The following is a 13,570-nucleotide window of genomic DNA, read 5'->3' on the forward strand; positions in this document are numbered from 1 at the left end:
CCCGTCTCCAGAGCAGGCAGGCCCTCGGCCTCATCTAGAATGGAGTGCCTTTTGCAATTTGGGGAAAATTTTTTGTGTCTTCGAAATTCTGAAAAAGAAAACTCCAACCCTAATAATCTGTCAGCCAACTGGAATAAATGTCCGCGACCTCACGGTTTTAAGTGACACCCAAATCAACACGGTGACCAGTGGAGCCTGGTGCGCGCGCCACCAGCAGCCTCCTTCCCAGCCTCACAGTAACCACTGTGCCTTTGTCCCCTGACCAGGGGACATGGGTTTCGCCACACTTCTCCAAATTATTTTAAAACTGAGAATGGATGGCGTTTAATTACCAATGTGCCTACTTGTCACCTGAGAAGCCCAGGGCTGTTTTTCCTGGTTGATCCCTTAAGCACATTAGTGCTGTCACACCTTTTGACAACCCAAATGACAAGGGACTGTTGTTTTATAAAGGAAATGGAGGCTGTAGGTGTGAAATCCAGCCTTTCTCCTTCCCTTCTCTTAGGTGACAGGTTTCGTGTGAGAATTGGCACATGCTAGGCTGTGGCTTCAGTGTGGTCCAGCAGCTCTTCAAGATGCAAAAGTCTCACTAAATTGTGTGAGCCACATCAGCCTCTCCACATGCCTGCTCTGGTCTTTCGCTTACTACTTTTTCCTTCTGTTTGGATTTCTTTTTAATGTGCATTTTTTATGCATACATACATACAGATTTATATATAATTTTTTTTTAAGACAGGGTCTTGCTCTGTCTCAGAGGCTACACAGTGCAGTAGCATAATCATAGCTCATTGCAGCCTCAAACTCCTAGGGTCACACAATTGTGCCTTAGCTTTCCAAGTAGCTGGGACTACAGGCACGTGCCACCACACCTGGCTAATTTCTTTCTTTAAAAATGGAAATGGGGTCTTGCCATGTTGCCAAGGCTGGTCTCAAACTCCCAGCCTCAAGTAATCTCATTGTATCAGCCTCCCAAAGTGCTAGGATTATACGTCTGAGCCCCTGCACCTGGTCCTATTTTTATAATTTGAAAAATATCTTAAAAGAATTGTCATAACCACATTAAACTTTTATTAAGGTTGCATCTACTTCTGCCTTGTTACATAAGAGTACTGAGAGAACTGTTGGACTTAATTGAAGAATTCCTACATATCCTGCAGCTGAGACTAAGGCATCCTGACATGACCCAAGTGTTTCCTCACCCCTACCTTCAGGGTCTAAGCTACCAAATCAAACCAGGACACCTATAGAGGACAGGTGGCTTTTCCAACCCCATTAATGGGAGTAATCCATTGATTTTAAAAGAGAACTCGGACGCAGATGCAGACCATGCAGGACACTATTACCCCGAGAACAGTCACTTCACATAAAATGACTGAGGAGCCTACAATAAGCAAGTTTGGGCAACATAATTCTTGCTTACCCACCTTCCCCCCATTCCTAATGGCCATCCCACAATGGTCAGCAGGGGTGTAGGATGTGGTGATAGGACTCAAGGATGGGATGAGGGTCTTTCCCTGCATTATTAAAACGGCTGAAAAGTTTTAAGTGTCCAAATGTCCTTAGGCTTGAATAGCTAATAAGAGGCATTACACGTGCAGAAACAGGTAAGGGAAAGACCAAGTCTCCACTCACCCCGTAATTAGCTACAACACCCTTGGCACGTGACCCCCACCTAACTCGAACCTCAGTTTTCCTGTCCATGCCACGCACCAGCGCCCACCTGAGGGGCTGTGTGAGGAAAGGTGTGCACCAGTGGCATTAAGAGCGTCAGGTCTCTCCATGAGGAGGGGCAGACCTCAGGAATGACCAATACACTCACAAAGGAACAAACTCAGTGTGTCAAGTGAAGGTGAAAGAGCAAAGAGCTCAAACCCCAGCTGTGGGCCCAGGGACCAGTAACTTTTGCCCAAATTTCTCTGGTGAGCAGCTCTATCACTTAGATCAGTGGTTCTCAGGCTTGAGCCTGCACAATCATCTGGAGGGCTTGTTAAAACGGATAATAGGCAGGCTCCACCTGCTTAAGGTTCTGTCTGAGGTGGGGCCCTTTAATTTGTTTTTTTCCTTCAAGATCCTTAATGCAATTTGCATTTCTAAAGAGCTCCCAGGTGATGCTGTTGCTGCTAAGGGAACACATTTGGAATTGCTGTCCAAGAGGTTTCTAGTATCTCAGCAGTTGAGAATTGTGTCTGCACACAAGTCAGGTTGTTCACCACAGACCAAGCAGGGACACAGCTGCCACATCCAGGACTCAGCGCTTCCCCACTCCCCATGTCTTCTACCTTCCTGCCCCTCACCCAGCCTCAAAGGACAGACATGGCCATGAATCTTGGAAGGATGCTTGATGTGAGACACCCAACACTGAGTTACTCAACAGGCTTTGAACAATCCCTAGAACTCCACCCCTGGGTAAAAGTGGTCGGGCTCCTTTACCTAGAGGTCGGCCTAGGAGAAGGGGAGGGGGAGAGGAACATGCAAGGAAATGGAAAAGCCCCAAAATGCAGGAAACTTGAGGCAAATTATTTTGTTGCTCTGGGCTCTAAGAAAAGAGCTAATGTATGATTCAACATCTGTGCTTTGTACAGGAAAGAAACCTGGGGACTTCACAGGTATCCTGAAGACACCAAGGACACTAGCTGACTAGCAGTTTGTGGAAAACAGGCAGGACACAGCCAACATGAGTAAAACACATAGAAAGCCCTGGGGGAAGCATGAAGACTGATTTTAGTATGTTTCAAACAAACTTGAAAACAATATTGATTATGATCTTCATGAATCCAAGACCACTGAGCAGGCTAAGAGGCTTACTCATGAACAGAACAAAGGGGGCTATGACACATCATTCCTGGCTTCAGCTAGTCAGGATAGTCACTGTGTCAGGATGAAATAGGCCACTGAAATGGGCCGGAGCCAGCCTGCTCTGCACAAGTGCACCATGCAAGAGCCCACGCTGTGATGCTCCTCACTCCAAATGGGGCAAGGGAGACAGGAAAGCCAGTGCTGGCACGGCCCTAAAGAAAACCTCCTATCAAGGCCCAGCTACCCTGTGACCAATTTGTGTCTTACTCTTTTTATGATTAACGCTACATGCACCCCACTTCCTATCAGGATTTCATCTGTGCACAGGAAGACAAAAAAAAAAAATCACATCTAGTTTTATAGGCATTTAATAGTTTACCAATTGGTACAATAAGATTTTTTAATATGCAGAAAACATGAATAAATTTTGTTTTACACAGTCTGAGCAACAAATCTTACTGTAAAACACAAGAGCAATATTATATACATTCCTTTACTGATTTTTTAAAATTGTGTCAATATCTTCAGTTAACTCTTACAATCTGGGGAACTGTTTTCTCAATTACCACCTCTGCAACGTTTATATGAAATCAACGCTTGCCTTCATGTCAGTGTCAGGATCGACTTCTAACTCGAAGATTTTGTGTGTTTCTAACATCTTCAGAGTGAGCTTTAGGGATGCCTGAAGGATAGGCAGGACAAGAAAGCAGCTACTTCCATGATATAGTGGAAAGATAAAAAGGCCCGTTCAGTTCAGGCGAGACTTGTAAATCCAGCTTGCCCCTCCCCCCCACTGGAATAAAACCCTACCCTTTTCCCACCAATTTTGTACACGTCGCTTCTCTACCAGGAGATTCTTCTTTGCGTCATCTCAATTAATTAACACACTGGACTTACATACAGCTGGACAGAAAGAGTAACCATTTTAAGTGCCTTTTCCTTCAACAATTTTAACCTCAGTTGCTTAAGGATTACCAAGCCACCACTGTCAACAAACAAAATATCCTTTACTTTTAAATAGTTTTTCTTTAAATAAACTTAAAAAAAAACTATTTAATGAGTGATATTATTGGGAAGTTCACACAGAAAACAGAAAGGCAACAGGAGTGCAGGGCACCGACAGTAAGGAGACTGGGCTTGGTGGATCTACAGCCAAAGCTTCCAAAGACTACAGTGAGCGCTCCCAGCCCCGGATGACTTGCTAACACTAGTGAATCGTAGAGCAGTGCTCTGGGCACACCATTGGTCACACCACACATAGACACAACAGGACGGTCTTAGTCTCCTAAAGTGCAAGATGCCATGTCAACAAGCAACTAGTCTCCAAGCGATGTCTACACCACAGTTTCCATGGCTTGCACTCTCAAAGAGTGCAGCTAGAATTTCTTGGGCACATTATATTAGGGTGGCACTGGAATGTCTTCTCACACACACACAAAGTCAATAATCATCTGAGGATGCAATTCTACCAGCTTTTTATTTCTTAAATAAGTGGCCAATTTGATTGAGAAAGTGACAAAGCAGCAGTGAACCTCTAAACCAATTAATAAAGTCCTCTACTTACAATCCAAACCAGTAACCTCATCATTGTCCTTATCCCAGGCAAGGCACAGGGTTAGACAGCAGACAGAGAAAACAGAGAACAGAGAGTCAGAAAGGGCATCAACAGGGCAGTGTCAGACAACAGTGCAGGAAACCTTTGCAAATCTGCTTCCAGATTGTAGATGGATTGCTCTCCCCCACCCCCTTCATTACTCAAACAGGGCTCATGACATTTGGATCCAGTTGTGGACCATCCCTGAGATTCAATGTTCGCTGCTTCTTAAATGGAGGATGTCTGGTAACTCAACTCAGCAGCAGGCTGTGGCAATCTCCCAAGTAAGGATAACTTTGTTTACAGAGTGATCGTCTCTCCTCCTCTGTCAACGAAAGTCACTGTATGCTGCAGGAGAAGAAATGTTTCCTCCTACATCAGTACCATTTTTCCTTTATTGTTCATATCTATGAGTGAGTTCTAGATGTTGTGGCTTACCCTTAAACAATTCATGCTAAAAATGAATTAAAATACAAGACATTTATACATGTACAAACAAATGTTAAGATGCACCATTTCTATGTATTTATATTTCTCAAAATAGGACAGGAAATAGCAGCAAACAAGAACAAAGATATTTTCCATAGTTTCTGTAGAAAAATCCAGTCAGAAGAAGGGGAAAAAAGACTTCTCGATGTAAGCAGGGCTGTGAGGCAATAATGTCCTGAAAGTTTAATCTACTGTATTTAAGGAATTAGCTTAAGATGTAATTTTTGTCCTCAAAAATAGCCATTAGTTTTCAAAAACACTTTCCCTTCCAGAGACCTCTCTCAGGAATTATTAAAAACAAACAAGCAAACAAACAAAAAGACACAAGCTAGACATAAAGCTGCTTCTCGTTAATACATGGCCTAGTCTCTGTGTGTCTATCTACAGGACGTTAACTCTCACCCTTTGTCTTTTTCAGGAACCAAATTTCCATTAAATACTAAAAGGGACATTTAAAAAATCACATATTACACAAATGAATAAAATGAAATTCAGAATAAATTTCTTTTGTTAAACTGTCACTGTTAATTTAATTGTTCTGTTAACTTTCAAACAACTTTTTTTAAAAAACACGTTGGTTAGCTAAGCAATGGAATTCTTTATTAATATTGACAATGGAATGAAGAGTGTTCCAAAAGTCATGGATGAAAATTCTCTTACACCTACTTGTAATAACTTTGGATCAAAATATACAATATATCTGGGATGTGTAAAATGCTGAATGGCCAAATTAGAGGGGGGGAAATAACAAAAGTTATTTTCCTTCAGCTGGAAAAAGTCCCCACAGAGTCAGACGTAGTTTTCAGAATAATTAGGATCAAAAAGGGTTTGTTCTAAAGCATGGCATTCCACGGTGAGATTTATTCTATTTGTCTGTTTTAGCACTTCTTCAAAACCCCAGGACCAAGGACATGGAGGTTGATGTGTGTGATCTACACATACAGACTTATCCACTTATAGATAGGCCCATATACTTATAAACATTTATATATAAACCAAAGGTGAAAACACAGTACATTTTTATGCACGCTCCATTAAACCCTGTCATTTCATAAACTTTTAAGTAAAACACAGTTCAAATTGATATCAGATTCATGTTGAAAAACAAACTGTTGTATCTCTCCCACTCCTTTAAAATGGGCAAACATAACTTTTTCAGTATTTCTGTCATTGTAATGCACATTGCACATCCCTAAAAAACATCAAAACAAATAGTGATTTGTACCATGACACACTCAATGGAAAGATTAAATTCTACTTGGAAGTCACATCACTATACAGTCTAATAATATGGAGAATACAACTAGAAGTATGTCTAGTGTGGAAAATAGAAGCTTAGAGTATGACAGTGTTTTTAACCTGTTTACAAAGCATTAAGACCCAAATGAAATAAACAAGTTGCTATTAGCTGCTGAGATTTTTCTTATTTGAGATTTACAGTCATTTTCTTACATAAATATACCACTAGCCTTTGCTTGACAGGCTGCCAAAACAAATGAATCCTACTAATTTGGCAAATGTGTCATGACAAAAATTCCGATGTGTAATCCCCATTAATTACATAGATGGTTCAGAAGATTTTGAATTGTAGCCTTATTATCTAAACATCCTTAAAGAAGATTTATTAAGCACACTTAAGTGATGTTACATAGATACACATTTCAGAAAAAGCCCTAATATAACCACCACTTTTCCCCAAATGAGGCCATCAAGTCAGGCACCAACAGATAGCAGAAAGAAAAACAGGAATTAATAATCCAACATAAAATGACACTGTCAACTATTCAGTTTAGTGCCCTAGTTCAATTTTTTTCAACTTCTGCCTTCTTAGGCCTGGTGTGACCAATGCCAGCCCAGGTTTTTAAACCCTATGGTACTTTCTAGACAACGTATGTAAATTTACAGTATACAATTTGGATTCACCATGCATGAATACTTTGTGTGTAACATTTAATAAGCTCAATCTACATCCAGAATAATTTACATGAAAGGACAATATTTATTTAAACAGAGCTCAATGGGGTAACCATGGTATCATCAGAGTGCATCCAGAGGAAAAAAGGGAGGAGGGACCAAATGAGACTCAATCAACGGCACTCCCACACCTTTACTGTTTGATCTACACTGCCAGTAACCACATAGGGTGCCGTTTTGTGGAAATCTGAAAGAAAATGAAAAGGCTTATTTTAAAATCATATTGAGCCAGAAACAATTTTTAATAAGCCACAAAATAAGCAAGTTGAAGAGCCAGAATATCCATGTTTCTCTAACATTCCCAAAGCCCCAGAAAATATCTAGTTTACCAACTGGGTTAGGGAAGCTGAGACTCAATGATTAAATCCTATATTAACATCTCAGTAAAAATGCCTACTCACATTTGTCCCATCCCAAATGGGACTCAAATCCAACAAGAAGGATAATCTCAGCATATCCAATTATTGAACACGATGTTCCAGGCAGAGCACAAATGCTTTATATTGATGCTTAATTCCTGAAACAATCTTGTGAGGTAGGCATCAGTATATTATATTTTGCTGTATCTACTACGTTAAATTCTGCAGTCAAGTTCAGATGATTCTCAGGATGTTTATTAAACTTAAATAAAATTCCCTGAGTTTCTAGTACATGATAATATATACTTATCAGTGGGAAAGGTTGAGTAAGATTTCTTTTGAGAAACTTACAAACTAGAAGGGGAGAAAAATTACCCGTCCAAGTAGTCAGTTAAGTATCCTCTTCACAATTTTAGTTTCCAAAACCAATATTGTGCAATGGAGAAAGTAATTTTTTTATTATAAGGCTAATGACAGAGAGTTAAGAAAAGGAAATTTTAAAACAAATGGTAGGAATCCAAAAAATTTTAACTTGCCTTCTCTATTCTGCCCTGAAAGCACATGGTTATTTCTTACCTGGCAAAGTCCACATGGTTACATAAAACTTTGTTATATGTGGCAATCCAAAATCTAATGTTCAGAAACTGCATAACTCATACATACCCAAGGAGGTAACAAAGTGTTCATGCGCATTGAGGGTCTTCATGCATCGCTTATTCTTGTAATCCCACACACGTAGGGTCTTGTCATCAGCACAACTCAAAATAAACTTCCCCCCAGAATGGAACAGAACTCCACGTACCCAGTTATCATGACCCACCTTAAAAACAAAAAGGTATTTGACTCAGTAAAAATAAAAAATGTTTAAATACCATCTATGAAATAATACATGATTATATTACAATAACATATACCAAAACCATCAAAAGACAAAAACAAATAAAAAGTCTAGTGAATTCTTCTAGATTAAAGGAAACAGGAAACTAACAAGCCATGATCAGTAAATGCAAGGTGTGATCCCTGACTATATCCTGGATAGAGTTTAAAAAAGAAGTTATAAAGTACATTACTGAGATAATTGGAGAAAACATAAATATGTAGCATATAAATGTTAAGTTTCTTGAGTATGACTAACTCCACTGTGGTTTTATACTCTTGTTCTTAGGAGATACATACTAAAATATCTGGGGTAATGTGTCACATGATATCTACAAAGAATTCTCAAATGGTTCAGCAAAATGTACACACACACTCACACACACACACACACACACACACACACACACACACACACACACACACACACAAAAGAATTAACAACTGGTGACTAGGTGAAGGATATACTGGCATTCACTACATATTATCTATCCAACCATCTATATATTCTCTGTCACAGCAATTCTGTTTCTTTTCTTTCTTTTTTGAGACAGAGTCTCACTCTGTTACCCTGGCTAGAGTGCCATGGCGTCAGCCTAGCTCACAGCAACCTCAAACTCCTGGGCTCAAGCAATCCTACTGCCTCAGCCTCCCAAGTAGCTGGGACTATAAGCAAGTGCCACCATGCCCAGCTAATTTTTATATATATATATTTTTTAGTTGTCCAGCCAATTTCTATTTTTTTTTTAGTAGAGATGGGGTCTCACTCTTGCTCAGGCTGGTCTCAAACTCCTGAGCTCAAACGATCCACCCGCCTCAACCTCCCAGACTGCTAGAATTATAGGTATGAGCCACCACACCCAGCCTGTTTCTTGAAATTAACCAGAGATTTAGTTGACAAAAGTTTGTTACCGGCCGGGCGCTGTGGCTCACGCCTGTAATCCTAGCTCTTGGGAGGCCGAGGCAGGCGGATTGCTCAAGGTTAGGAGTTCAAAAACCAGCCTGAGCAAGAGCGAGACCCCGTCTCTACTATAAATAGAAAGAAATTAATTGGCCAACTGATATATATATAAAAAAAATTAGCCGGGCATGGTGGCGCATGCCTGTAGTCCCAGCTACCCCGGAGGCTGAGGCAGAAGGATCACTCGAGCCCAGGAGTTTGAGGTTGCTGTGAGCTAGGCTGACGCCACGGCACTCACTCTAGCCTGGGCAACAAAGCGAGACTCTGTCTCAAAAAAAAAAAAAAATAAAAAAATAAAAGTTTGTTACCAAGCAATATATATGGTATGATATTTTTATAAAAAATACCACATTCATCTATATATTAAGAAAGTTTTGGAAGTGCTCAGTCCAACAGGGTAGCACTGGTCACATGTGCCTATTTAAATATATACTAATTAAAATTACACACAAATTATCAATTAAGTTCTTCAATTTCACTAGCCACATTTCACCAGCTTAATAGCTAGCTGCATGTGGCTAGTAGCTTCTGTTGGACAGCGTAGACACAGAACATCACTGCAGACGGTTATACTGGATAGCTCTAATCTAGAGAACTACAACTAGAAGGTTATTATTACATACAGCACAGTGATCTGAGGGTGATTTTCCTTTTCTTCTTTTAGATTTTCCATATATTCCTAAATTTTTTTGTAATGGAAAAGATTATATACTACTTTTGTAAAAAGAATAAAAAATAGTTATTTTGGCTAAGCGTGGTGGTTCACACCTGTAATCTTAGCACTCTGGGAGGCCGAGGCTGGAGGATAGCTTGAGGTCAGGAGTTGGAGACCACCAGCCTGAGCAAGAGCAAGACCCGTCTCTACTAAAAATAGAAAGAAATTAGCAGGACAACTAAAAATACATAGAAAAAATTAGCCAGGCATGGTGGCGCACGCCTGTAGTCCCAGCTACCTGGGAGGCTGAGGCAAGAGGATCACTTAAGCCCAGGAGTTTGAGGTTGCTGTGAGCTAGGCTGACACCACAGCACTCACTCTAGCCCGGGCAAGAGACTGAGACTGTGTTTCAAAAAACAACAAAAAAAAATACTGTGGTCTATTATAGTGACATATATAAAAGTCACCAATCACTAGAGGCAGAAGCCTCAACAAAAAGTCAAATCATATCTCTTGTGGCCACACCAAAACAAAGCAGTAAAAAAGTATCCTCTTTAGCTAAAAAACAGAAGCCAGAAAACCCCCTTGGGGAAATTCATGGTGACCTGTGCTGTTACAGAAGGGGACAGCATACTTTTTGATTTTTAAATGTAAATCATCTTTTCTAACAGCAACATAGAATAACTAAACTAAGCTCAGAATACTACTGGAGAAGAGTTTAATTTTGTAATCAATTCTTTTTTTTTTTAGACAGAGTCTCACTTTGTTGCCCAGGCTAGAGTGAATGCCATGGCGTCAGCCTAGCTTACAGCAACCTCAAACTCCTGGGCTCAAGCAATTCTGCTGCCTCAGCCTCCCGAGTAGCTGGGACTACAGGCATGCGCCACCACGCCCGGCTAATTTTTTCATATATATTAGGTGGCCAATTAATTTATTTTCTATTTATAGTAGAGACGGGGTCTCGCTCTTGCTCAGGCTGGTTTTGAACTCCTGATCTCAAGCATTCCTCCCACCTCAGCCTCCCAAAGTACTAGGATTACAGGCGTGAGCCACAGCGCCCGGCCTGTAATCAATTCTTTTTTTTTTTTTTTTGAGACAGAGTCTCACTTTGTTGTCCAGGCTAGAGTGAGTGCCGTGGCGTCAGCCTAGCTCACAGCAACCTCAAACTCCTGGGCTCCAGTGATCCTTCTGCCTCAGCCTCCCGAGTAGCTGGGACTACAGGCATGTGCCACTATGCCCGGCTAATTTTTTATATATATATATCAGTTGGCCAATTAATTTCTTTCTGTTTATAGTAGAGACGGGGTCTCGCTCTTGCTCAGGCTGGTTTTGAACTCCTGACCTTGAGCAATCCGCCCGCCTCGGCCTCCCAAGAGCTAGGATTACAGGCGTGAGCCACAGCGCCCGGCCCTGTAATCAATTCTTGATGATGTTTCCATAGATTGTCTGTCATATTCTACAGAGAGACAATCACTTCAAGGCATGGTTAGCACTTAAAGAATGTCTAAACAAACATAGATGCCAAATTATAAAAACTGCTACTAATTATCCACAGATCCCCTTAGAAGTCCTTTAGACATACAAGAATGTCCACAATCCCTTACTAACGTTTACATATCCTCATATAGAAATCTAGATGTTCCTAAAATGAAATAATAATTTCCAAATCATAAAGCTGGAACCATTAATTTCAGAATAATAAAATAAACCAAAGAAACTAGACTACAAAGAGATAATAGTTAAAAGGATTAATATAAATGCAGTAAAAGAGAGAAACAGCTTAAAAAAATGAATCAGTCTGTAAGAATACTGTTTCCTCTCCATAGGAGATATTATACAATTTTTAAAGATACAGTGTCTCCAGGCCAGCACTGACTGGCTTTGTAGATTCTTTTTTTTTTGAGACTGAGTCTCGCTTTGTCGCCCAGGCTAGAGTGAGTGCCGTGGTGTCAGCCTGGCTCACAGCAACCTCAAACTCCTGGGCTCAAGCAATCCTGCTGCCTCAGCCTCCCAAGTAGCTGGGACTACAGGCATGTGCCACCATGCCCGGCTAATTTTTTTATACATATATATATTAGTTGGCCAATTAATTTCTTTCTATTTATAGTAGAGACGGGGTCTCGCTCTTGCTCAGGCTGGTTTTGAACTCCTGACCTTGAGCAATCCGCCGGCCTCGGCCTCCCAGAGAGCTAGGATTACAGGCGTGAGCCACCACGCCTGGCCTGTAGATTCTTTTTATAATACAATATTCTACAGAAATAACTTTCATATCACTATAACAATGGAATTATAAAAGTTTAAGGAAACGCACCTTTACGAAGTATTTCAAAGGCCAGAGTAATTCAGATTATTTAACAAAATATCACAAAGCATCTAATCCAAAAAGGCATAAACATAGTGAAGGTGCAAAAGCAGCAGTGAGATTATACAAACTTACAAGGGTCATAAGGCACATGCCAGTACTGACATCCCACATCTTAATAGTCTTGTCTCTGGATCCAGACAGCAAGAACGGCCCCGGCTTGCCACTTTTTTTAGTCTACAAAAAAAACATATAATAATTAAGTTTCCCGTACAAGAAGTTAGGTAAGGATTTTAAATTGCTTCTATGTAGTAAAAATTATCTATATTTCCAATTTATAAAAACATAATTTGTTTTTATCTATTGAAATGTAATATAAGTTTTTTAACATCATACCTAGGCTACACAGGAAGGACCCAGGAAAAAAAAGAATAAAAAAACGTCACTGAAATTCAGTCTCTATATAATATCAACAGATGATAAATTTACTCAAGACTTATATAATCAAGAAGGATTTTAAAACTAATTCAGCTTTTATAAAGTCTAGTCACAACTAAATTTATGACATGGTAAGTATCAACCACTAGAGGGCAGTACAAAGAATTTGAAAATGCAATGGGCCAATCAAAATAAAGAGATCACAACAGAAGCTTCATTTTCATTTAGAAAAACAACTGAGATTGGGTGTGTGGAGTGGAGGTGGGGGAGACTGCTTCCTTTGTTTATTAAAATATAGTTTTAAAAAGCCTATGATAGAGCCAGGCGTGGTGGCTCATGCCTATAATCCTAGCACTCTGGAAGGCTGAGGCAGGAGAATCACTTGATCCCAGGAGTTGAGGTTGCTGTGAGCTAGGCTGATGATGCAACAGCACTCTAGCCCAGGTGACAGAGCAAGACCCCACCTCAAAACAAAGCAAAAACTCATGACAGTAATGCTTCTACAAAAAGAAATGTGGTCATTTTTGGCCCATTCACAGAAATAATATTCTCATGCATTAGAGACTAGGTCTCACTTTGTTGCCCAGGCTGGACTTGAACTCTTGGGATCAAGTGATCCTCTCGCCTCAGTGTCCTGAGTAGCTGGGCCTACAGGCGCACTACCATGACTGGCCAAGTATGTATTTTTAAGGTGAATACCATCATAAAGACTGAAATCACAAAGAGCACACATTAAGAATCATGAAGAAATATGTATTAAAACCCCAGACTCAGCTAGTATTTTTATTTTTTAAATTTTATTTAGTTTTTTAATTTATTTTTAAATTTATTTTTCTTTTCTTTTATTTCCATCATTGACATTGTGGTTTTATCAGCTAGTATTTTTAAATTATCAAGAGTATCACAGGCCTCCCTCCATATGAAATATTCTTCATTTAAAGCAAATATTTGAATACTGAACTCATTTTGCCATAAATTTATAAATAATTATGCTCATTAACAAAGGCTATTATTCATCTAAAAGATAACCTTAACCTCTCCCACAAGTTTGATTTTACATTGTTATACTCTTAACAATGACATATCTGATAAATTTAAGTAACCACTTATACTCTTCAGGAGAATC

At 39.9% G+C, this 13,570-nt stretch overlaps 1 protein-coding gene across 3 annotated transcripts in view; it reads right to left on the reverse strand.

Annotated features, from left to right (window-relative positions):
- Positions 1 to 6,812: 6,812 nt before the first annotated feature.
- Positions 6,813 to 13,570, reverse strand: part of PAFAH1B1 (platelet activating factor acetylhydrolase 1b regulatory subunit 1) — a 77,822-nt gene continuing 71,064 nt past the window's right edge. For all 3 annotated transcript variants that reach the window (XM_075994251.1, XM_012740704.2, XM_075994250.1), the window contains 3 exons: positions 12,142 to 12,243; positions 7,876 to 8,032; positions 6,813 to 7,040 (listed from right to left, as the gene is read on the reverse strand). In XM_075994251.1, the coding sequence (XP_075850366.1) occupies positions 6,967 to 7,040; positions 7,876 to 8,032; positions 12,142 to 12,243 (333 nt within the window). In that variant the 3' untranslated portion in view covers positions 6,813 to 6,966. The remainder of the gene's footprint in view (positions 7,041 to 7,875; positions 8,033 to 12,141; positions 12,244 to 13,570) is intronic.

Source organism: Microcebus murinus, chromosome 18, assembly GCF_040939455.1.
Source record: "Microcebus murinus isolate Inina chromosome 18, M.murinus_Inina_mat1.0, whole genome shotgun sequence".
NCBI classification, from domain to species: domain Eukaryota; kingdom Metazoa; phylum Chordata; class Mammalia; order Primates; family Cheirogaleidae; genus Microcebus; species Microcebus murinus.